The sequence below is a fragment of the Mirounga leonina genome, unplaced genomic scaffold (assembly GCF_011800145.1).
Source record: "Mirounga leonina isolate KUSES-001 unplaced genomic scaffold, KU_Mleo_1.0 Mir_151, whole genome shotgun sequence".
In the NCBI taxonomy this organism is placed as follows: domain Eukaryota; kingdom Metazoa; phylum Chordata; class Mammalia; order Carnivora; family Phocidae; genus Mirounga; species Mirounga leonina.
The window spans coordinates 43,815,223-43,840,097 of NW_023270377.1; the positions used below are offsets into that span (position 1 = coordinate 43,815,223).

The 24,875-nt window shown below is 39.5% G+C and overlaps 1 protein-coding gene across 1 annotated transcript; it reads left to right on the forward strand.

The window, feature by feature from the left end:
• Positions 1-41: 41 nt before the first annotated feature.
• On the forward strand, positions 42-23,544 carry SLC40A1 (solute carrier family 40 member 1). The gene is made up of 8 exons (XM_035007554.1): positions 42-416; positions 915-982; positions 7,865-8,024; positions 10,248-10,363; positions 11,599-11,725; positions 19,023-19,268; positions 20,007-20,663; positions 21,921-23,544. The coding sequence occupies exons 1-8, from the start codon at positions 374-376 to the stop codon at positions 22,232-22,234; spliced, it is 1,731 nt and encodes a 576-aa protein (XP_034863445.1). The 5' UTR covers positions 42-373; the 3' UTR covers positions 22,235-23,544.
• Positions 23,545-24,875: the final 1,331 nt, after the last annotated feature.

A 24,875-nucleotide genomic window follows, 5' to 3' on the forward strand; every position in this document is an offset into this window, starting at 1 on the left:
CGGCCCCGTATAAGTGTGCTGGGCTGAGCCGCCCAGGCTGTGGCGGCGGCGGCGGCGGCGGCGGCAGCGGCGGCGCAGGGTGCCCGATCCTGCTCGGACGGCCTGTGGAGCCTCCCACCCGCTTCCATAAGGCTTTGCCTTTCCAACTTCAGCTACAGTGTTAGCTAAGTTTGGAAAGAAGACTACAAGAAGACCCCCGGGCCGTTTCTCTTTTGTTCTTTGCCCTAGCAGTCGTTGGGGTCTTTTTGCACACGGCTGTTGTGTTTTTAGCGGTGCTCTCCTCGGTTCCTTGCACTCCTGTGAACAAGCAGCTCACCAAGAGCAGCGGCAGTAACAGTAGCATCAGAAGAGCAAGCGGGGGGCGCCGGGTGTCATGTCCAAGGCAAGAGAGCAAAACCACCGGGGAGGATGCTGCGGTGAGTAGACCTAATGCATGTGGTGGGCGGTGGAGACGAGCTGCTCCGCGCGGGTTGGGGAGGAATTCGGCTCTGCTGAACCAGAGTGTTTTGTAGCTCCTTTGACTCATTTTGGTGAGGGTCGAGGAAGAAAGGAATTTCAAATTGTGGGGAAAGGGCTTGCACGCAGACGAGGAGTCGACTGAGAGGTTTGGATTGTCTTTTTTTTTTTTCCTTAAAAGAAGGGGAGTTAAAGAATGTTGAAACAAGAGCTTTCTTAACTGTATGTGAGGTTTTGCAGTTATTGACCAATGGGTCGTGGGAATTTAAGTGAGTGGTATTAAGTAAACTGGACACATTTATTACTAGGTGACTTGATAAAAACGTGCATGGTTTATCCCACAAATTAATTTTTAATAATCGTGTTTAATAAGAGAAAATGAAGTAGCATTCCAACCTCAGCTCACTTAAGTGACAAATACGCTTTTTATCCACCGCCCCTCCTGTGTGTCTTTGCAGGATCCATAGCAAACTACCTGACCTCTGCAAAATTCCTTCTCTACCTTGGTCATTCTCTATCTACTTGGGTAAGTGACTATGTACAGTAATTCTTACAACATTCTTGCATAATTTTTTGTTTCATTTGGGCCAATTTTATTAAACCATCTTCCAGGTTTGTCATGCAGCTAAAGAAATAAATCATCCAAATTCACATGTTCTAATGAAAAAGTTTGTTTTCACCAAAGATATTTTCCCGTAGGTGTTAGTAAATGCTATTTAAATATCACACTTTATGTAAATGAACAACTATCCAAAGATAAAATGGAACAAGGACAGGAATATTTGCAATGCTTGTCAATTGTATTTTGCATTACTAGGCTTAGTAAATGGTAACATTTGCTACCTAGAATGGGTGAATGTCTCATGTATCTTCTATTTCACATTTTGAGCCATTTCTCCATTTTCTTCTTTTGTTAAAATGATAAGTTCCAGCATATTGCACTATGACAATACAGAAGAGTGGAGTGGCTGACTTAGGCTAAAAATAGCATTCTAAGATTAATTTAAATATAATTGACCCTAAGAACAAATATCCGAGTGATAAAAATTCTCGACTTTAAAAATGCTGTCCATTGGTAGATATATGTGGGGCATCTCAGGCTATCTTAAAAACCATCATCCACAGAAAATTTGCAAATGATTCATAATTCTCCCTCTGATTTCCTGTGTGGTCCCAGAAGAGTGCCAGTGTTTCTGTGGGCCTGGGTTCCTTCATCAACACCCCAAAAAAGAATAATCCCAAAAGGATGCTGGATGTGTTTCATTAATGATTAGAATCTTTCAAACATTGTTCTTATTGTTGAAAAGCAGTATCTGAATAAATTCTATTTATGTCTCATGTGATATCTCATCTTAAAAAATCATAAATAAGGAGAGAGAATTTTTAGGGTAAATTTTGTGAATGTTATTTTCTTTTTAAATTGGAAACTTCTATTGGATCATCCTTAAGACTTGAATGCAAACTATTGCATGAGGAAATCTGTACTCATGCCCTTGGGAAATTATTAAGCTCGGTTATCAGCTCTTTAAGAAATAGCAGTTCAAAGATGGCTTTGGCTTTTTTAGAAAGGCCAGCTCCTATTTTCCCAGAGGCTTAGACGGGGATGACTCTGCAAATATACGTAAACAAATTGAGTTTGTTTTGTTTCCAGTAGCTGATGGTTCTAAGTAGAAATCTAGTGAAACTACTCTTAATTATATCTAAATCAATAGTTTGTTCTTCCATTTAATTTAATAAGTATTAAGTATTTAAAAAATCAGTAACAGGTGGTGGAGATAGTATCTGAAATTGTCATCTTGTGATCTGGACCTCTCTCTTAGGAGAATGAGGTGCCTCGCTTCCAAATACTCATTACCTTGTTTAATGTTTATGTGACCTTTTGTTATTAGATTGGGAGGTCAGATTCACCAAAAGGGTGGAACTCTAAATGTTCTAGGAGGATCTGTTTGTCATGTTAATTAAGAGTCCCACAAGAAAAGTGACAGACACCCCAATCTTACAGTAAGTTGAGCAAAGGGAGTTCTTGTGGAAAGTTGGATTAAAAAATAAAAAAAAAAACCCAGCAACTACAACCATATAAGGTTTAGTGGAGTTTTATTTCTTGTTGCAAAAGAGTGCAAAAGAGGAATGCTCGCTAACTCTAGATCTAAATTCTACCTTTCGAGTTTTGTCTCCTGTTTGACAGTGGCTGATTTTACTAGAACAAAATATATGTGCTTATGTATATGTATATACATATATACACATATCTATCCTCCATTTCCCTGGAAACTCTGCCAAATCATGGTTTCCTATACACTGAAAATAGAAGTGTTAGCTTAGAAGGTTATATTTGTGTGGGGTTGAATGCTTTTTATTTCTGTCTACCAGTAGATCAATGTATTTTACTCTGTATACTATCAAAATACAAACTACTGTAAGAAATGGGTCTTGTTGTTAAGGAGCTTATAATGTGATTTAGTATGGGCTTTAAAAAATGTATCTGGTCATAAAAAGATAACCAACAGTGTAAGGCAGTGGGAAAAGGTGGCCAGTTGCTTATATCTTATGTCATTATGATGGGGTTTTGGAATATAGGTGAGGTTCAGTGTTGTGGAGTCCAGAGCGGATGACCAAGAAAGAATTCTTGAGACGTCTTTGGTGCAAAATGGTGGTTTATTAAAGCTTGGGGACAGGACCTGTGGGCAGAAAGAGCTCCTGCACTGGGGTTGTGAGGGGTGGCTGATTATATACTTGGGAGTTGGGGGAGGTAAGGAAAAGAGAGGTTTTAAAAGAACTTTCACATGCTGAAGAGGACCCACAAAAGGTACCAGAGGCCTTGGCATTTTCAAGTTAAGGTTGTTTTTCCCTCTAGCAAGGCATTAACAGTAAGATAGTTGGGAGCTTTCCAGAGGAACATTACACTCCGCCCACTTCAAGTATCTGTCAATGGGCTGCAAGTTATAGGCACATTTAATTGAATCTACATTTCCTTCTGGAAGCTAGGTTATTGATAGAAATGCTTTGTTCTTGTAGATTGCTAAGACATTTGTAATCTGAGGGAGACTCCTGTCTTGCAGGATTGTGATCTCTACAAGTTAACTATTTGTTTTTCCTTTCCTTAGCTTTAGGGCAACCAGGAGTGCCTGAGGAATGTCACATATATCCCATGGGGGCGGGGTTGGGGTGTCAGCTTCTGCTTTGTCCTCAGGTTGCCCTTCTGCTCCCTCATCATTTATCCTATGGACTGTCTCTATTCATATCCCGGATGTCTGCATGGCTCCAGCCTTCATTTCCTTCAGGTCTCTGCTCAGAGAGGTCTCTGACTATTTAATGCAAAATGCCACCTTCCTGCTCACGCTACTTTGTATCTCCTCATGGCATTTATACCACCTGGACTGTTCTAGGTTTGCTTTTGGTCTCTGCTCCCTGAGATGCCAGTTACGTGAAAGTACGGACCTTGACTTTTATGTACCACCGAGTTTCTAGTGCTTGCCATAGTATTGGGTCTATAGTAGCCTCTCAATAAGTAGTGAGTGGGTTAATGATTGTGATCATTCATTCACAGATAATCAGTTGGCCGTCAGCCCTCAGTCTGCTGGGGGTAGATGGACATGTAAACAAATCATCAAAGTACAGGGAGAGCACATAGGAGGGCAGGAAATGGATGTAAGGAAGGAATGGGTGGGCTCGAAATTGCACTTGGTCAACATTTACTTAGACTTTGCCTGATTCTTGGGCTTTGTGGGCATGGAATCTGTTACCACTTAAAGCCTAAACCCTTTAGGAATTGGGGTAACTGGGGCAATTTTATGCCTCTCCATCGAGGAGGTGTCATGCCATACAAGGATAAACAAGAAAGAAAATTTTCATTTAGTAGCACTTGTTTTGAGGCCGACTATACCTCTACAGATGTACCTGTACATCTAAAACAAATCTTTTGGGTAAAAAATAGGAGTCCAAAAACAAAGAAAGAAAAAAGCAATAGAAATAGAGTAATATCTTTTATTCTTTAGGTTGAGAAAGAGGAAATTCACTCATGGAGGAGACCTGTCATTAAGGGCATTTGTATGTTTTTTGTCTTTTCCTTGGGAGCTGTTCAGAGGAATGGAGATTAAGATAAAGTAGGGGAGGTACTTTACTTACTCTTTATTCTTTTCTTATGGGAGGTACTTACTCTCCCCATGCCATTGTATTCTAACTCAGTCTAGATTTGCTTCTCCTGTTAAAGACTAAGAAAAGTTTGTTATTCTTATTGACATCCTTATCTTAATAGAAATTTGTCTTTTTATTGGTTTCAAACAAATTGTATGTGTATCATACATTTTTAATCATTTAGTACAATGGTATTTGAAACTTAAATAAATCCTCCTTAATTTAAGTGGGAAAACTTTTATTATCAAAGCAAACACACAAGCTGTGTTAGAAATATTAATTACGGTACGGATTAATCCTCAAACTTTTGAACATTCACGGAACAAATCTAATGTACCAGAACAATGTGATTGATAAATCAGTCTAGGTTTTTGTCACTTATATAATATTTACTCATTCACAACTGGGATTCACAGCATTTCCACTCCTTTGTTGATTCCGCAGTATCTAATCTGGGCCATGCGCTCTCTGAGGTTTGAGAGTGCAGAATGTTCTAGAGCTCACATTCGTTTCCTATAGTGATTTCCAGGGATAGGTTATAATAGAACATCGTTGTCCTGTTTTATGTTAACTCAGAGGTGAAAGATGGAGCCAAAAATCTCATAATAAGGTCCATTATAGATTTCTTACACATTCCAGGCCATCAAATTACAATCAGTCTTTCAGACATGGTGCTTCCACTGGCTTCCAGTGTTTGTTTTAACATTTACTTGACCATATCCACCCCATCCACCAAGGCCCTACTATGTTAATTTTGAATTGCATTTCCTTTTTTTAAAATTATTTTATTTATTTATTTGACAGACAGAAAGAGAGAGAGAGAAAGAGAGCGAGCTCACAAGCAGGGGGTGCAGCGGGCAGAGGGAGAGGCAGGGGGAGAGACGGAGAAGCAGGCTCCCCGCCAAGCAAGGAGCCCGATGCGGGGCTCGATGCGGGGCTCCATCCCAGGGCCCTGGGATAATGACCTGAGCTGAAGGCAGACGCTTAACCTGACGCAGCCACCCAGGTACCCCTTGAATTGCATTTCTAAATTATGTTCATAATCCCCTACATCACGGCTTCTTTACCTTGGTACTATTGCCATCTTGGGCTGAATAATTCTTTGTTGTGGGAGACGGCCCTAGGTATTGTAGATGCCAGAAGTACCCCCACTCCCTGCCCCCAGAATTGTGACAACCCAAAACAGTTTCAGACATTGCCGAGTGATCCCTGGAGGTAAAATCACCCCCGCAGAGAAATACTGGTCTACATGAAGTTTATTGTACATGATTGCTATTGTATAATGTGCATCAATTTTAAATTTTGAATGCATAGGATTGTTGTCTTGGCTTTATTAAATTGTTTAAATCATTTGATAGACCAAGATAATACTTTGCTCCTGATACATTAAATTTATCAAACAGATTTTAAGAGACTTTGGAAAGAACCAGGACTCAGTACTTCCATATAGGGTCAAATCCATAAGGAGCCTAGCCTGGGAATTTCGTTTCCTGTAGTGATTTCCAGGGATAGGTTATAATAGAACATTGTTGTCCTGTTTTATGTTAACTCAGAGGTGAAGGATGGAGCCAAAAATCTCATAATAAGGTCCATTATAGATTTCTTACACATTAATTTCCCTGACTCATTTAAAAGTTTTTGTTTTTTCTATATTTTCCAGTGTTGAATTCCAAAATTTCCTATATAGTCTGGAGTGAAGAAATAAGTAGTTTTTTTTTCTTCCTTTCAAAACCCATTTGTATTAAAATGTTCAAATGAAAAGCTGCTTATGCATTTATTTCTGACATTTTTGTAAATGTGGTGCCAGAATTTGCCCATATTAATTTCACCTTTCTGAGCCCTGCTGTTTTTTGACTTTGAAATTTATTTGTGAAATAGAGCATAGATTTTAGAATGTTAGAGGTAAAAGAAACATTAAAGATCATACGGTTCATTCTTATCAGTTTACAAATTGGGAAGCTGGCTTTTTCTTGACATTCAAGGCATATGAATATTTGTGAACTAGATTGTAGTTTCATTCTGGTTTGGTAGCAAACTACTTTATGCCTCTCAAATCAGAATAGATCAATTCCATACCCAGGTAGAAACCTGACATGAAAGGGAACAAGTTTTGTCTCCAAAAGCCTTCTTTGGAGACATCCAAATGGCCAACAGACACATGAAAAAGTGCTCAACATCACTTGGCATCAGGGAGATACAAATCAAAACCTCAATGAGATAACACCTACACCAGTCAGAATGGCTAAAATTAACAAGTCAGGAAGCAACAGATGTTGGTGAGGATGCAGGGAAAGGGGAACCCTCCTACGCTGTTGGTGGGAATGCAAGCTGGTGCAGCCACTCTGGAAAAACAGTATGGAGGTTCCTCAAAAAGTTGAAAATAGAGCTACCCTACCACCCAGCAATTGCACTACTGAGTATTTCTCCCAAAGATACAAATGTGGTGATCTGAAGGGGTGCGTGCACCCCAATGTTTATAGCAGAAATGTCCACAATAGCCAAACTATGGAAAGAGCCCTGATGTCCATCAACAGATGAATGGATAAAGGAGATGTGGTATATATATACAATGGAATATTATGCAGCCGTCAAAAAACCGAAATCTTGCCATTTGCAACGATGTGGATGGAACTAGAGGGTATTATGCTAAGCGAAATAAGTCAATCAGAGAAAGACAATTAGCATATGATCTCACTGATATGAGGAATTTGAGAAACAAGACAGAGGATCATAGGGGAAGGGAGGGAAAAATGAAACAAGATGAAACCAGAGAGGGAGACAAACCATAAGAGACTCTTAATCTCAGGGAATGAACTGAGGGTTGCTAGATTGGAGGGGGGTGGGAGGGATGGGGTGGCTGGGTGATAGACATTGGGGAGGGTATGTGCTATGCTGAGCACTGTGAATTGTGTTAGACTGAAGAATCACAGACCTGTACCCGTGAAATAAATAATACATTATATGTTAATAAAAAAAAAAGCCTTCTTTGGCATGGAAACTACATTTTTTCTAGAGTGATAAGGAGTGGGTGTGTTTCATTAATATCATGCCCTTCTGGGTTTACTTAGTAAATGGGCCAGAATATTTTCCATTGGGCCATGATGGATGGTTTTTAACACCTGACCCATATTCAATTCATAGAGGAGTTGTTGACTTTGAAAATCTCGTGGCATAGCCAAAAAGTACCTTTTTGATAAGGAAGCAACTTCCTGAGTATACTTGACTAGAAAGTAAAAATAATTTCATCAAAACATTTTCTCTTTTCTCATTCAAGGGAGATCGGATGTGGCACTTTGCCGTGTCTGTGTTCTTGGTAGAGCTCTATGGAAACAGCCTCCTCTTGACTGCAGTCTACGGGCTGGTGGTGGCAGGGTCTGTTCTGGTCCTAGGAGCCATCATTGGCGATTGGGTGGATAAGAATGCCAGACTTAGAGGTGAGTACTGGTAAACTAAGGCTTTGTATTTGTGGGACCCATGCCTGAGCTTAAGAGAAATCTCTGTGACTAACCCATTACGGGTCTGCCTGCCACACCTGAGGGATGGGATGCTCGATGGCAGCTCTTCTGCCTAGAGGGTCCTGGGGCCCCTGCACAAAATTGGAATGCCAAGATATTAAGCTTATAGGTTTTTTTTTTTTTTTTTTTTTGATCTTTGGCTGTTCATAAATTCCAGATGTTAATAATTAATACCATAGCTCTTTTCTGGGAACCATGTTAAACATTAAAAGTTTGCTTAACTCTGGCATTCTTTCTTACCATGATCTGCACTGAAGTTTGCTAGTGTGATGTTGCTGGGACATCTGTCCTCTGGGTTACAGTGTTTCACATAGAGGTGTGTGTAGGGGAATCGAAAACTATAGATTTAAGAGAGTATATGAGTCTGGATTATGGAGAGCTGAATTATAAATTTTTGAGAGAAAAAGAAGAAATGATAATATAAAAACATTTATTCTAGCACATTAGTGCTGAAATCATTCAGTTTTATACAACAAAGAGAGAAAGTGATTGAACAATTCAGTTGTGCAGAATATAAGGGCAATGTGAATAGTAAGTCAGGGCAAAATTTTCCTGAATTACGCAGTTGGTAATGCCAAGACCTGGCCATGTCCATCTTAGACATTGGAGAAAGATTGATGTATCAGTTTCTTTCAGTGCAGGATGACTGCCCCTGGATAGAGAGCAATTTGAGTCATCAAATTCTAGGACTTGATGCTATTAGTGAAATGGTCAAGATACATTTGTTTGTCTTGAGAATGGATAGACCAAAACACATATAAAGTGAAGTTTTGTATACTAGAAAAACATTCCTAGTTGTTTACATCGTTATTTATGGGAACATAGGAATATTATACATTCAGACCTTTTAACCTTAATGATTGTCGAACACTGAAAATCTAGGTTGGGAATGTTGAGTTGGATGAAAAAGTGTGTGGTGGGATAGCAATCTCCCATTTATCCCATGAAACCAGCTCCTATGTCACCTTCCATGAAAATCTCTGATGTTTCTAGGCTGAGTTAATCATTTCTTCCGTTGTGCTCCCAGAAGGCTTTGTCAATACCTCTGCTGTTGTACTTACACTCTTAAAGTTATCTGTTCACGTATCTTTCCTTCCTCTGGTCTGTGGGCTCCTAAAAACTAAAAGGACCTCATGTAGTTGATATTTAATCCTTGTGCAATGAAAGAATGAGTTCTCTGTTGGGATTTCATTCCAAATTAATTTCAGAAAGCAGTTTGTTTGAGGCTTTTATATGACCTTCCAAGCCAGAATGAGCTTTGCTGCCCTTGAAGACAAGAGTTATAATTATACCTTACATATACAACTCTCTATATTTTTCAAAATACTTCCATGAGTATTTTATTTAAGCATCATAATGACCTTGTAAAGTAAAGAAGGCAGGAATGGGTTATCATTCTCACCTCATAGACACAGACATATGAGACATTATGTATCTTGTCCTAGATCACCTCCCCTAGTGTGTGGCAGAGAAGAGACTGCAAGTAAGACTGTGGGTGTCCTTACTTGGTATACTGACTGTCCTTACTCCAATACTTAGTCCACATGGGTGCCTCACTCCAAGGAAGTTGGCATTTTTTGTGAAGAAAGGTGTACCTTAGAATTTCATAGCATGGCATATAGCATTAGAATGCCCAGAGGGACACACTGCTGCTCTTTATTCTTGGTGAATTTTTATGTCTTGCCTATTTATCCAGACCATCTGATCTTACCAGATTCCGCTTACCCTGGAGGAGGTTATGGATGCCATGACTTCTTCCTTAACCTCTTCTATAACTTCCTACATATTCTTATTTTAGCTTAAGCAACAAAGAGCTGAAAGATGGAGCTTGTCTATGTAATATAGTTCTGTTTATGACAGTAAACCTTTAAGAGAATACACTAAATGAAAATGTGGTCATTATGAATGGCTTCAACTAGTAGGAAAAATGGTGAATACTTCATTCTTTATGCAAGTTTTACTGGTCTGGTGTGATATGGTGGGTCCTACTGGAAATAGTTCATTCAAGATTTACTTCAGGAATTTTTTTTTCTTATAATAATTTTCATATGCATGAATGTAGTAGAACAGGGATGTGTGGACAAAAACGGGTCCATTGAGATGTTCTGGTATAGTGAATACTTTGTTTCTCCCTCTATGCAGTGGCTCAGACTTCGCTGGTGGTACAGAATGTTTCGGTCATCCTGTGTGGGATCATTCTGATGATGGTTTTCTTACATAAAAATGAGCTTCTGACCATGTACCATGGATGGGTTCTTGTAAGTTCCCAGTGGGATTCCTAATGGTAGAAAATAGAACCTGGTATTGGTAAAAAATGAAAACCCTTTGAGACTAGGGAATATCTTTTCACAAAGACACTATTGATCTCTATGTCCACTTTAACATTCCCCTACAGTTATTATGTTTTGTTTTTGTTTGTTTTTTTGTCCATAGTAGGCACTCATTAAGTATTATTTGAATTTTAACTTTGTTCAGTTGTTTTTTTATTTGTTTTTAATGGCATTTCTAAGAGTTTATTATATAATTCAGTTTTTAGTTTTCAGCTCACAAGTATTAACCTGTAATTTGTTCACATTATATAAGAAATGTTATCCATATATTTATCAATATGTCATGATTGTGTTCCTCCAATAATAATTGGTATTTATGTTTGGGGTCATGGACTAGGTAACTTCTCATACTAGGGTCTCGTGATAGCTTGATGAAAAAAGGAGAGGGCGCCTGGGTGGCTCAGTTGGTTAAGCCACTGCCTTCGGCTCAGGTCATGATCCTGGAGTCCCGGGATCGAGTCCCGCATCGGGCTCCCTGCTCGTCGGGGAGTCTGCTTCTCCCTCTCCTGCTCCCCCCTCTTGTGCTCACTCTCTCTCTCAAATAAATAAATAAAATCTTTAAAAAAAAAAAAAGAAAAAAGGAGAAAGATTTGGGGAGGGGGTGGAAAACAACGGACTTGATGTCACTCTTGGATCTTCTTAAAAGTTTAGACTGATATTGTAGAGTCAAGGCCAGGTGGGACATTAGAAATTTTCTAGAGTGTTCCCTTTATTTTGTTAATGAAAAAATTAAGGCAAAGTGATGTTAGTTGATTACCCATTGTCATGCAACTAAAAGTGTCAGAACTCTGATTTCAGTACAGGTCTTCTCACTTCCCCTTCAGTGGTTTTTTCCAAAGGAGATATTCTGGGGAGAAATTACAAACTTACCCCCATGTTAACGCTTATTATGATAACTATGTCACATGAAAGTACATATGATTTTTACAATTTTTGTATGATGTGTATTATAGATGACACGGATTAGGAACGCTTTAACTTGACCACTGGTACCTTAATGTTTCATGTCTACAAAGTAAAATGATTTCTTATGATTTTATGAAATGAAGTTAAAATTTTATTATTATGCCATCAAAGACCATTTTAAACTACATTGTGCAGTGAAGTAGGTACCGTGTGATCAAACTGACATTTTAACCCCACTTTTTCTTGTAATTCCTTAGACTTCCTGTTATATCTTGATCATCACTATTGCCAATATTGCAAATTTGGCTAGTACTGCCACGGCCATCACCATCCAAAGGGACTGGATTGTTGTCGTTGCAGGAGGAGACAGAAGCAAATTAGCAGGTAATTTGGTGTTCTCTTTGAAGTAAATGGGTTATATTAGGATTCACTTTAAGTCAGAGGTAGTAAATGAAGCTTAAGTCTTTTTTTCTGGGTATTTAAAAAAAATATTTTATTTATTTATTTATTTGATGGGGGTGGGGGAGCATAGGGAGAGGGGAAGAATCTCAAGCAGACTCTATGCTGAGTGCGGAGCCTGATGTCCCACGAGCCTGATGTCCCACGACCCTGAGATCGTGACCTGAGCCAAAATCAAGAGTTGGCCACTTAACCAACTGAGCCACCCAGGTGCCCTCTTCTAGGTTTTTTTTTTATTATTATTTAAAGATTTTATTTATTTATTTGAGAGAGAGCACATGAGAGGGGGGAGGGGCAGAGGGAGAAGCAGACTCCCCGCCGAGCAGGGAGCCCGACGCGGGACTCAATCCAGGGACTCCAGGATCATGACCCGAGCTGAAGGCAGTCGCCCAACCAACTGAGCCACCCAGGCGCCCCTCTTCTAGGTATTTTTAAAGAACGATATATTGAAAACAGTCTTTGTCTTATCATCACATTATCAGTCTCCGTGCAATGATTTATCTCACTGTTAGGAAGTTAATTTATGAGATAGTGAACTTTTATTTATGCAAACCTGGCAAGTAGAAGAACATTCCTTTTGAGCTCTTTGTTTTAAATTCTGATCACGGTCTCTAAATGTTTGCTTAATACTTAGAACAGTGAAAATCTACATGATATTATATCGTCATACTATGGATATTATTACCAGTACTAACTGGTCATACTATGGATTTTATTTTTCTCCAAAACAAATGGAAACATCTTAGTCCTAAAAGAGACTCTAATAGTTAATTCCTTCAACTTTAAAATTACAATCTATAACTTTTATTACACTATATACGATGCAATGTAATTGCTGTTACAAATACTAAAGAAAATTGAGGCTGGAATATGGTTTTCAAGAAGCTTACAATCTTAGTTGTCCATTGGAAACATATATAAGAGGCCAGAGAAAGATGAAAAGATGCTTATAAAGCATCATGTCCTATCACATCGATATTACTTGGGTGCAGAATAACTCACCTCACTCAACCTTCCCTACCTGCCCCTTGACACAGACACACATTGGATTGATAATTACACAGAGTGAAGGAGGAGGGGTACACCTATCTACTGATCAGATCAGCTGAATCAGTTCTGCTGTCACTGAGATAATGGGTACCACAAACCTGTTGCCCAACCATCCTGACAGACAAGAAAGCCATTGCTGATGATTTAAATGGCTTATCCTAGGACACAGAAGGCAAGATTAGGTGCTGGGGATAGCAAGCAACTTTGGGCCATGTGGCTGAAAAAAGGCAAGGAGGTGGTGACAGAAAGGAAGCGAAATCTATGGAAGGTCCAAACGAGGAAAGAGGGGAATTTGCTTAAATCATCACTTTGTGGGGCGCCTGGGTAGCTCAGATGGTTAAACGGCTGCCTTCGGCTCAGGTCATGATCCCAGGATCCTGGGATCGAGCCCCGCATTGGGCTCCCTGCTCTGCGGCTCCCTCTCCCTCTACTGTTCCCCCCACTTGTGCTCTCTCTCTGTCAAATAAATAAATAAAATCTTTAAAAAAAAATCATCATTTTGTTATAGCAACGTTATAATCGAGACAGAAATATCACAGTGATTTTAGAGGATGATGTTTGAATAGGATGAATTTAGCACGTGTGAGTATACCATATGACATTCTTTCTAGAGGTGAAGTAGTGATTCTCATTGATTTTTTTTTCCTTCCTGTAATCATTTACTAATGGGAAATAATTCCATATCTCTTTTTGTCGCACTGAACTTAAGATAAGGCTATGTCCTTTTTTGTTTGTTTTTTTCCTTGTTATTTACTTTATTTAACCTACTATTTTAAGTATGTAATACATGTCCATGGTTTAAAATTCAAAGGGTATAAGAAGATGTGTTTTGAAAAGAGGTCACATACGTATCTGTTAGAATATACTTGGGAGAAAAAGTTGGCTTTTAAAGTGACTTTCTTTCTCTTAATCTGAATTTCTTAACTCATTTTGACTCTGTGAAGTCTCTACACTCCGGGGGAAAAAAATCTGGAGTAAAGTGAAAGTTACTCAGAATCTTTAATTTGTTCTAAATTCGTATATAAATAAATAACAAAAAACAGATTCCATATAACTTTGTGGGCTTTTTGATGTCCCCAAACAACAACAAAAACAGGGCCATTTCTCAACTGTCCTTTATTATTAGGAATAATTGCAGAGTGGGAGAATCTAGGCCAGCCAGCCTATTTTCTAACCTTCTGGAATTTCTCAAGTTTAAGAAAGGAAGTGAGCTGCCTATCGAACTTTGGTCCACTGTGAAGTAGCTTTTAGTAAGCGGTGCTTTTTTGCATCCAGCTAGTAGTTCAGGTTAGTAGCCTAGCGAAGGGAAACCTCTGTGTTGTCTTTCTTCAAGTTTTAACATCAGCATTTGTTAAAAAAAATTAATTAAAAACCATGCTTCAAAGTAAGATAGAAACTTTTTTAGTTCAGAAGGTCAGCAAGGGTCTAACTGTGGATTTTTGGTGCCATTTCTGCTATAAGGCAGAGTTATAGAAGAGACAGACAGCAGGAGGAGAGAGGAAAAACAGAGAAGGGGAAAAGTACACGTCGAGGGGACTCAAACTGCCACCTCGGGTACTTCTGAGGTTGAGTCTCTGGACACAGACACACCTGCTCCACTCAGGAATCATGGATGTTTCTGCAGGCCGAGTTTTGAGGCCCCAGCCAAAACTGTGAGGAACCTCAGCAGGGGACTAGGCAGGGATGCTGAAGCTGGGTGCGCCCTGTGTGTGCCCGTCTGTGAAGGGGAAGGGCTGTGAGCACAAAGAAGGGAGGTTGTGAGCTGGGTGATAACTGTTCCCATTCCCTTACCCCAGTGTTTCTTGATTTCAGAGTAGGTTTTTAAGTTGGAAGTTGTATCACCGAGGGTAAAAGAACAAACAAACGCAGGAGAAATTTTCCCTGGAAGGTGAAAAAATTTTAGAATTTCAGTGACATCCGGCCAAACTATAGCTGTTAACATCTAGTTTGGACAGTTCCAGAAAAGGAATTGTTTTTCTACCTAAATACCATTAATTAACCAGTTAACTAATTTGCCTCGGTACTTGGTTTAGTATTTTATTAAAACATTCTCTTGTGCCGTGACCCTTAGCCTGTAAAACCTGTTTGAAATTCACTTCCTTTTCCCAGACTTTCCCCTCTGTTTTATTTCCTTCCCAGTTTTCTTTGTTAACCACTCTTTATTAATAGCTTCTGAGGTTTGTTGTGTTTTTTTTTTTGTCCTCTGTCTTAAAGAAACATCTGCTGGTTAGCTTGTTCACGTATGGCAGATACATTTCTTATTTGAACTCTATTGACTAAAAATTGATCTCATATTTAAGGTAGACAGACGTCCTAGCTGCTACTTGCTCAGCAGGTCTGTTTATTATTCTTTTTTTTTTTATCCTATGAGATTGAATATATACCTTATAATAGCAAGTAGCTATTTAATGTCATGTTCTGTGCCTTAGCTGTAGCTGAAAACAGTTAAGTTGGAGTTAAATGAGCACACATTGTGTGTTTGCATAGGAATAAAGAGAAATTTGTAAAAAGGACGTGTTTGCATATTCAGAGGACTGATTCTTCTCTAGCCTGTTACCAGTAAAATGATTAGGTCTTTTTCAAAAATCATTATATAATTCATTCTGCTTCAGAGAGATAAAAGCTGCTTCCTGATGCTACATTACACTTAAACATTATCAGCCTCCTAAGCATAATATAGAAGCTAGAATTTGGTGGCATTAGGAAGCTTCCAGAGCACTTGAAACCTGAGGTAGTGCAAGAATAGCAAATCATTATAATTAAATTAATTTTGCTATTGTTCTGTGGTTTTCAGAATGTGCAGATGCTTTCACTAGTCCTCAATTTTTGGAATAAAAATACTGAGTTATTTGAATCAGTTCTGCACTTGTCTGTTAGCATAGGAGTTGGAAACTTATTGGTGGGGGGCAGATGGAAGTTAGCAAGGCCTCTGCAAAAAATGGTCATGTGTAAGATCAAGGCAAACTGCCTTTGCCTCTCAAGTGAAAGGTGAACCGTGTCAAAGTTCTCCTGTTATCATGTAAACCTTATACACTCTTAGGACTAATTGGAAGGCTGTTGAGGACCAGGAAGAATTAGAGAAGGAATAAAGGCAATTTTCTGTTAATGCACTTATTAGTCACGCATTGCTTTTCCCTTAAGGTGCCCGACACGAATGATAAGGATTTGTCTCATTAATTCCACTCTACTCTGTGAGATAGAGAATAAGAAAATAGGTCATTTTCGGGACTCTTTTATTCATCTTGTCTTCCACTCTGACTTAGCTATATGTTCCCGTGGTCATACCCTAGGCTTTGTCATCACCACTAAAGCCTCCCCTCCGGTGATCCTAATCTTAGGCATTCATGTCTTAAATTGCCACCTCCTATCTTTCCAGCTCCTTCCTTCTGGAACCCCTACCCCAACAGTCTTCCAACCTGATTGTCACCTACAGGTCATTAAATCCACTTCCTTTTCACTATCTGTGACCCCTCTTGTCTCCCCTCCTTACCCAGCTGAAATTCCAAGGTCAGGCCTTCCGACCACCTCTGATCACCTCCTAGCATATACCCTCAGTTCAGTTGGCCTCTCCTCCTTCTGTCACTTTTCTTTTGTAAGATGCTGGTTAAATCCAATTCTCTACAGTAGAACAGGGCTGGAGAAAAATGCACAGTTGTGCTCACTTAAAGTTTGTGACCATTGGGTTCAAGTTGGCCCTTTCATGCTGCCCGGTGATCCTACTACTTTCTGTGGTCCCTTCCTCCTCCCACTTTCCTAAAGGACTGGGTCTCACTTTCTCCTTTTCCCTCATACAGCTCATCCATTCCATACCTCCTCTCCCATCCTCACTTTCAGTAATGATCTCGCTTTGTGTTTTACTGAGAAGATAGGAGAAACGAGAAGTTAAACGTGCTCTCACTGTCACATCTGCCTGAAGCCGTGTGTGTGGCCCGCACTCTTGCTCATAGTGATGGGCTTGCTCCCATCTAAGAATAAGCCTTCTACTCTTCTACTTGTGGTTCCAGGATGGTTCAGAGTCCATCCCTTCTCATCTGCCCATTCCCAGCAGCCTAGAGATACGCAATAATTTTGCTCTTAAACATTTTTATCTCTCTCTACACCTCTGCCAGCCCATTTCTTTGTTCACCTTTCAACAAAACTTAAGAAAATGATGTCTTTGCTCACTCTTTCCAATTCCTCTCCCTGGTCAGGGCTTTGCTTTCCATAATGCCAGGGGGCAGCATTCACGCTGTGAATCGAGGGAGTGCCACTCACTTAAAATATAATATAAATGGTATCTCCTGGAGTTGGCTCCAGTCTCTTAAACCAACTTTAGTCAGGTATTTGTCCTTACTGCTCTACCAGAACCACTCTTTTTTGAAGTCCCCAGTACCTGCCACGTGACCAGTCTAGAGCTGCTTCTCTGTGCTCGTCTTCCTTGACCTATCAGCAGCTCTTGCAAGTTGATTACCCCCTCTTCTTAGAAACAGTGGTGCCCATGGCTTCTAGGATACCACACTCTCCTGGTTTTTCTCCTCTTTCACTAGTTCCTCTTCATTTTCCTGACCTCTAAACATTGACATGTCTAAGACTCAGTCCTCAGATCTTGTCTCTTCTGGATCTACACACTCAGTCCCTTGGTTGACCGCATCCAGTCTCACTGCTTTAAAACTCAACCACCTGGTTTGCCTGGGTGGCTCAGTCGGTTAAGCATCTGACTTTCGGTTTTGGCTCAGGTCATGATCTCAGGGTCATGCGTGGAGTCTTCTTGTCCTTCTCCCTCTGCTCCTCCCCTCACTCATGTGTGCTGTCTCTCTCTCTCTCTCTCAAATAAATAAATAAAATCTTAAAAAAACCCACAAAAAAACAAAAAACAAAACTCAACGAGCTGATGACTACTGAATCTGGCACATATTTCTTCCTTGAAGTCCAGACATATTTAACTGCCACTTGATGTGGCCTCTTGACTGTCAGTAGGCCTATGAAAATCAGCGTCTCTAAACTAAATGCTTGTTCTCTTGCCCCAAACCTGATCCTTTTGAAGCCTTTCCTTTCTCAGTAAGTGGCAACTCTATCCTTCTAATAGTTGCTCAGGAAAAAAAAAAAACCAAAAACTTAAGAGTCTTCCTTAATTCTTCTCTTTCTCTCACACCCCATATCTAATCAATTTGCAAGTCTTTCTATCTTTGAAGTACATCCAGCACCTATCTCCATCCCCATTACTGTCCTGGTTTATGCCACATCATTTTCTACCTCTCGTCTTGCCTCTACTCTTGTCTGCAAATCTCTCCCTCTCATGCCCCAGTCTTTTCACACCACAGAAGCCAAAATGAACCTTTAAAAATATAAGTCGGACTGTGCCACCTCTCTGTTCATTAGCTTCCAAAGGCTTCCTGATGCATTCATTGTCAAAGTCAACATCCATATAATGTTCACAAGACCCTACATGATTGGGCCAGTCTGCCCTCCCTCTCTGTCCTCATCTCTTCCTCATTGTTCTCCAGCCCTACCAGCCTCCTTGTTGTTCCTCTAACACTGTAGGCAGCTCCTCCTGCCCCAGGTCTTTTGTACCCTCCTTGGTCTGGAATCCTCTTTTTACTAATATCCACACAACTGGCTCTTTTTCCTCCTACTGCTTCATGTCTTTGCTATGATGCTCTTTTCTTCAGTGAGTCCTCTCCTGACCTTGCCATATTTAAAACTGAAATTTCTATTTTCCCCTGAGCATTCTCTATGCCCTTTTTGTGCTTTATTGTTCACCCTAATATTTAATTAACATCTGACATGCTGTATATGTATATGCTTGTTGATTTACTCTTTCTTTTCCCATGGGAAGGTAAACTCAGGGCAGAATACTCTTCATGTTCTTTATAGTGACAGAATTGGTGCCTAGCTCATAATGGGCATTTAATAAATGTTTGTTGAAAAAATGAATAAAGAATCACCATTCATTTTAAAAGCTGATGTCAGACTAATTCATGCAATCCCAAGGGATTCATGATTTTTGAGGCAAATTTAATATGACTTGTTCCAAACAATAGATTATTTGCAAAAAATGGTTTGCTCGGAATGCTTTTGGAAATTTGCATTTTAGGAATCTATATACTTGGATTATAAGTTTGTATTATGTAAGTGGGCAGTCTGTCTTTGATAGGTTTACACACTTATCTACCTCTTTTATCTACCTCTGTAGATATGAATGCTACAATACGAAGAATTGACCAGTTAACCAACATCTTGGCCCCCATGGCTGTTGGCCAGATTATGACATTTGGCTCTGCAGTCATTGGCTGTGGCTTCATTTCGGGGTGGAATTTGGTGTCCATGTGTGTGGAATACTTTCTGCTCTGGAAGGTTTATCAGAAAACACCTGCTCTAGCTGTGAAAGCTGCTCTTAAAGTAGAGGAAGCTGAATTGAAACAGCTGAATTTACATAAAGGTAAGCTCAACACAATGGTCTGTTCCTTTTATTCTGATGTTCAGACCTTAAATGTTGATGAAGACAAAAACTACTTTGAATTTATATCCGGTTTATTACTGTTGAAGGAGTTAAATATATGAATCAAACCCAGGCTTTTGACGGCCTGAGGAGCAACTCTGGGTTGAATCTCAGGGAGTTGGAATGAGACCCCTGACCCTTTTCCTTAATATGAGCAGTAGACATGGAGGGGAAATTAATTGAGGGATGGCTGGGAAAAATTGAGTCATAGGAATAGGAAGAACAATGGGGGGGGAAGGGAATAAGAGAATTCATTAGAGTCTGTGAAGAGGAGTTACATGACTATTTGTAGAACAGTGGAAGGGAGTGCGGACATGAAGGTGGGCATTTCCCACAAAGAGGAAATTGGGCTTCTGGCCAAATAGAATCTTAACGGGGCCCCAGAAAATAAAATGCTGTAGTTTTCCAGACAATTACTATATTTTTATTTGATGGGTTTTCCTGTTATTTACTTTGGTGGGAGTATAATTTCTTTTTTTTTTTTTTTTAGGTGGGAATATAATTTCTAAGGGGGTCAGTGGGGAAAGGGAGACAGACCATAGGAGAGAGGGGTATCAATAGTATGTTGTTTATTTAACGTAAATGCTACTTGGAGATTGTTCCTTGGCTGAAATTCTTAGATTAGTAAAAGAAAATACATATTATATTGATATATATAATGATGTCTTTTATTAATAGAAACTGAGCCAAAATCCCTGGAGGGAACTCATCTAATGGGTGAGAAAGGCCCTAATGTCCATGAGCTTGAAGTTGAGCAAGAGCCGAGCTGCGCCTCCCAGATGGCTGAGCCCTTCCGCACCTTCCGAGATGGATGGGTCTCCTATTACAACCAGCCGGTGTTTCTGGCGGGCATGGGTCTTGCTTTCCTCTATATGACTGTCCTGGGCTTTGATTGTATCACCACAGGGTACGCCTACACTCAGGGGCTGAGCGGGTCTATCCTCAGTATTTTGATGGGAGCATCAGCCGTCACTGGAATAATGGGAACCGTGGCTTTTACTTGGCTCAGGAGAAAATGTGGCCTGGTGCGGACGGGCCTGATCTCAGGATTTGCACAGCTTTCCTGTCTGATCTTGTGTGTCATCTCTGTGTTCATGCCTGGAAGCCCCTTGGACTTGTCTGTTTCTCCTTTTGAAGATATCCGTTCTAGGTTCATTCAAGCAGAACCACTGTCCACGATGACCCCTACAAAAATACCTGAAAGCATCTTGACAACTGAAACGTACATGTCAAACAGGTCTGACCCTGCTAATATTGTCCCAGAGATGAGTCCTAAATCTGTGCCCATAATCTCTGTCAGTCTGCTATTTGCAGGCGTCATCGCTGCTAGAATCGGTAAGTCCTCTCTCTGTGTGTTGATGAGCTAAAGTGTCTTTCTGCAATGCAGGTTCAGAAAACTCCACAATAAATGACCTGAAATATTCCCGAGTGTTAATTTAAGCAAAATCCATTATTTATCCTTAGGTATGATCCAGTCTTTAATTATGAAATCTTTATTTTATAGTTTAAAATATAGTGTGTATATAGGTACCTATACTGTCTTAACATGATTAGGGCTTGAAATTTTTTTTTTTATAAATGAACATCTTAAGTATTACTCCTATTGTAATTTAATTTTCAAAAAGATAGCTATAATAATTATAATGCCATTTAGTAATTTGGAATCTTTATATTGCTATAACTCTGCCAAAAGGACTATTATAATTAGGGAATACTTGTATAGGACAAAGTAAAAAAGATAGTGTTTTTGGTTTCAAAAAAAAAAAAAGGCATGGTAGCTGGAAGAAAAGTCCTTCAAAAAGTCTCTCTAGCTTATGTGTGTTTATAGTATACTTTGCCAAACAAATGGATTTTATAGCTCTGGAAGGAAACACACTGTAAAGACCTCTTACAAGGCAAAATTTAATTATTAATAGAGTACTGATGAATTATCTCTACCTGAATTTGTTCTTGAAATGAAACCGTATTTATCTTGTGATACAAAGCAATTCATTAATTTATCAAAGACAATTAATATTCAAGCAAGACAGCTTTATTGTAGCAGCTTTAGAACCCAAGCAGTAAATGTAATAATGGTTTAAAGTTTCCTTAAACTTTAACCATAAGAATATATTAATACATTCACTTTAAGCCTTCTAATACTTGAGATTTATTGTCTCTGATTTCAGAGTTTTGCTTTTGTAGTATAAACACAGAAAAATAGAATTAAGAAGTTTGTAGATTAGACTTATTTTTGGATGGTGTGGAAGCTATAAAAATCATTTCTTGAAGCCATTAGTAAACCAGTATTTTGTATCTTATTTTATTTTTTATTTTTCAAGTCTTTATTTAAATTCCAGTTAACTAACATACAGTGTAATATTAGTTTCAGGTGTAGAATTTAGTGATTCAACACTTCCTTAACACACCAGTATTTACTGATGAGAAAGAATTCTCAAAGACAAGGCTATGATGAATATATATATACACAGTGACTTTAAGGTACTAGAGATAAATGTATATTTTGCACATGTCAGCATTTTTAAACTGTAAATCTGAGATGTAAAGCTATAAATTAAAATTCAGTCTTTACCAATTATCTTTTATTAATAGGTCTTTGGTCCTTTGATTTAACTGTGACACAGTTGCTGCAAGAAAATGTAATTGAATCTGAACGAGGCATTATAAATGGTGTACAGAACTCGATGAACTATCTTCTCGATCTTCTGCATTTCATCATGGTCATCCTGGCTCCGAATCCTGAAGCGTTTGGCTTGCTCGTATTGATTTCAGTCTCATTTGTGGCAATGGGCCACATCATGTATTTTCGATTTGCCCAGAAGACTCTGGGCAGCAAGCTTTTTGCCTGTGGTACTGATGAAAAAGAAATCGCGAATGAAAATCAAACGAATACATCTGTTGTGTGAGACAGTTGAGCTGTTGCTGCCCTTCTTACTAGGTTATATAGAGCACGTATGCTTATTTTGTACTTCAGCATCCCAAGAAATGGCTAGGTGTTTCTCTCTGGTTTTACCCCAGTTGTATTGTGAGGGCTAAAAGCTATTTAGGAAACTTAGGTCAGAGGAAGTGAGCTGGTTAATTTCTCTTACATTTAAGGATGGAAAAAAAAAATTCAGAAAAGAAAAACTCTGTTTAAACGTAGAGAGTAGAATGGTAGCACTGATTTTCCCTATTTCTCATGAGTAGATAAAATTTTACATGAAGAGCGGTTAGTCATGGGATTTAACTTAATTCTTTGGCAGATATTTATTATCTGTGCAAGAATTCAGATATGTCATTTTTCCCTAAAACTCCTTCATGTCCAGGTCTAGCTAATTTACTTTCTTTTTAGCATCTTATTCACATTATAAAAAGCAAATTCTGCTTCACGTATGAAGATGAGAGTTTGAGAAAGTATTATTCTTAGGGATCCTATTGACTGTAAGGGATTTACATTTATATGGAAAAATGAAATCCTTAACTAGAATTCCCAAATAGGATTTATGGTTGTAACTTTAGAGAGCACCTTTGTATTTTTATTATCATGGTGAAATATTGTATTAAGCATATGTAGCACTTCATAAATGGCTATCACGTAAGCTGCAGGTAGAAGCAAAGCTGTAGATTTATAACACAGTAAACGCATAAGGCCTTCAAATACGCTGATGGTTTGGCCATAGAAACTAGAAGCTAAAAGTCACACAGAAGGGTTAGCAAGATCTGAACGGAACTCACACCACTGTCATTTATGATCTCTATCTTGGAATATGAGGGAGTAAGCTTCCAGCCTGGTAAATGAAATGTAGAAAGCAAGCTCACATGTGGGAAGGTTTTGTTTTAAAATCATCTGATTTACTTTAAAATGTGCTTGGGTAGAGCATTTTTACTTTCACTGTTTTGTACCCTGAAGTTATTTTTACACAGTTGTAGAGCAAGACTGTTCGTCAGTGTATCCCTTTCAAATGTCTTTGAGAAGAATGGAGGAAAAGAAACACTTTTGTATGTATTTAAAACAAACCAACCAACCTGTTTTACAAGTCATTTTGCGACATGCCAGTACCAAGACGGTACTTTGCCTTAACCGTTTACGCACTTTCATGGAGACTGCAATACATTGCTATGAGCACTTTCTTTATCCTTGAGGTTTAATCTTCTTTCTTCTTTCTATGACATAATGATTTCCGGTTGTAAAATCTTTGTAAAATATTTCTATATAAAAACATTTTTAAAATCTTGATTCCTTTTTCCTGAGTTGCGCTCCCCAATTCTTTAATACTGTTTTTGTTACAGAACGTCTGTTTTGGATAAGGTATTTTTTTTCCTCTCTATAACTATGAAGGATATAACACTATAATTTGTAGTGTTACCGTACTGTTCGTATGTACAGTTTATGGTAGCTTTGAGGAAAATACGGCAACCGTGAAGCCCAGCCCTCATTCCTTGCCCTTGAAGTCACATTGAACTCTCTGAGTTCTATTATTTCTTCTATCAAGTGGAGATGCTACTATAAAGCCAACTCTACCCTCCTCACAGCTTTCCTGACCAAGACAAATCAGAGAAGTCACGTGAAAGCACTTTGTGCCTCTCAGACCAGGTGGTGTTAGGACCAGGAGTTGGGCCTAACTGATGACAGACAGACAAAGCTAGATTCCTGCTGTAGTCCCCAGAGGAGAGCCACATTCTATACTCAGCCAATGTTTACTGAAGACGCGATCTGTACCCCAGACTGAGGCGTCCTGGGGTGCAGATTTGATGCAGATGTGGTCGATCAGAGGCTCCTTTTCTTTCCCCTGACACTGGGAACTTGAGAACTTTTGATGTCACCCCCGAGCTATGGATCTGCTCGTGACCTTTAAACGGAGAGTCGATGTGTCTGTAAGGTTTGGCGGCTGGTGTTGAACACTTCCTCTGCTCCCTCCCCCCCGGGGGTGGGTTGAGCTGGGGTTGGAGTTCTGGCCCGAGTGTTTGCAGCTGTAACGCAAGGCCTGTGACCTTGTAAAATGAAATAGAAGCATGTTAGCAAAGGAAGGTCGCGGCTCTTCATGTGGGCATTTTGCCAAATTGCGGGTCTGGGGAGAGAGAGGCCTGTGTAGGAGGAAGGAGCGTGGAGTTGGAGGATCGATAGGAATTTTTACAGCGGCCTCCCTTATCTTTGCCGAGTGCTGTTGAGAGCAGGAAGAGGAGGGGAGGGGCGTCACTGCGGGCCTGGCAACCTCTACTGTTTACCACCCCAGGCATCCGAAGTAGGGCCCCGGGGGCGGATGACAAGTCCTGCCTCTGGGTGTGTTTCTAAGTAGGGGGACAAACTCAAACACTTGTGCGGTCACTTAGGTCACACAAATGAGTGAAGCGGCCTAGATAGAGGAAATTGTTTTTCATTTAACTTGTAATTACATTTCATGAAAGAATCACTTACTTTGTTCCCAGTCAAAAAGATTATTACATGCTTTTCATGCTTTGTTCCATGTGGGCTTCATATGGTGGTTATTCAGTTCGTTCTTTCAACGTAGGCATTCTTTGCGGACTAAACGCAGAAAGCCATCCGTCTTCATTCCCGTAAAGAAATAC

Coding starts and splice junctions, on each gene's coding strand:
- SLC40A1 (XM_035007554.1), top strand. CDS start 374: ATGTCCAAGGCAAGAGAGCAAAACCACCGGGGAGGATGCTGCG. Junction 19,269..20,006: donor ACAGCTGAATTTACATAAAG/GTAAGCTCAACA, acceptor TTTTATTAATAG/AAACTGAGCCAAAATCCCTG. Junction 20,664..21,920: donor CGTCATCGCTGCTAGAATCG/GTAAGTCCTCTC, acceptor TTTTATTAATAG/GTCTTTGGTCCTTTGATTTA.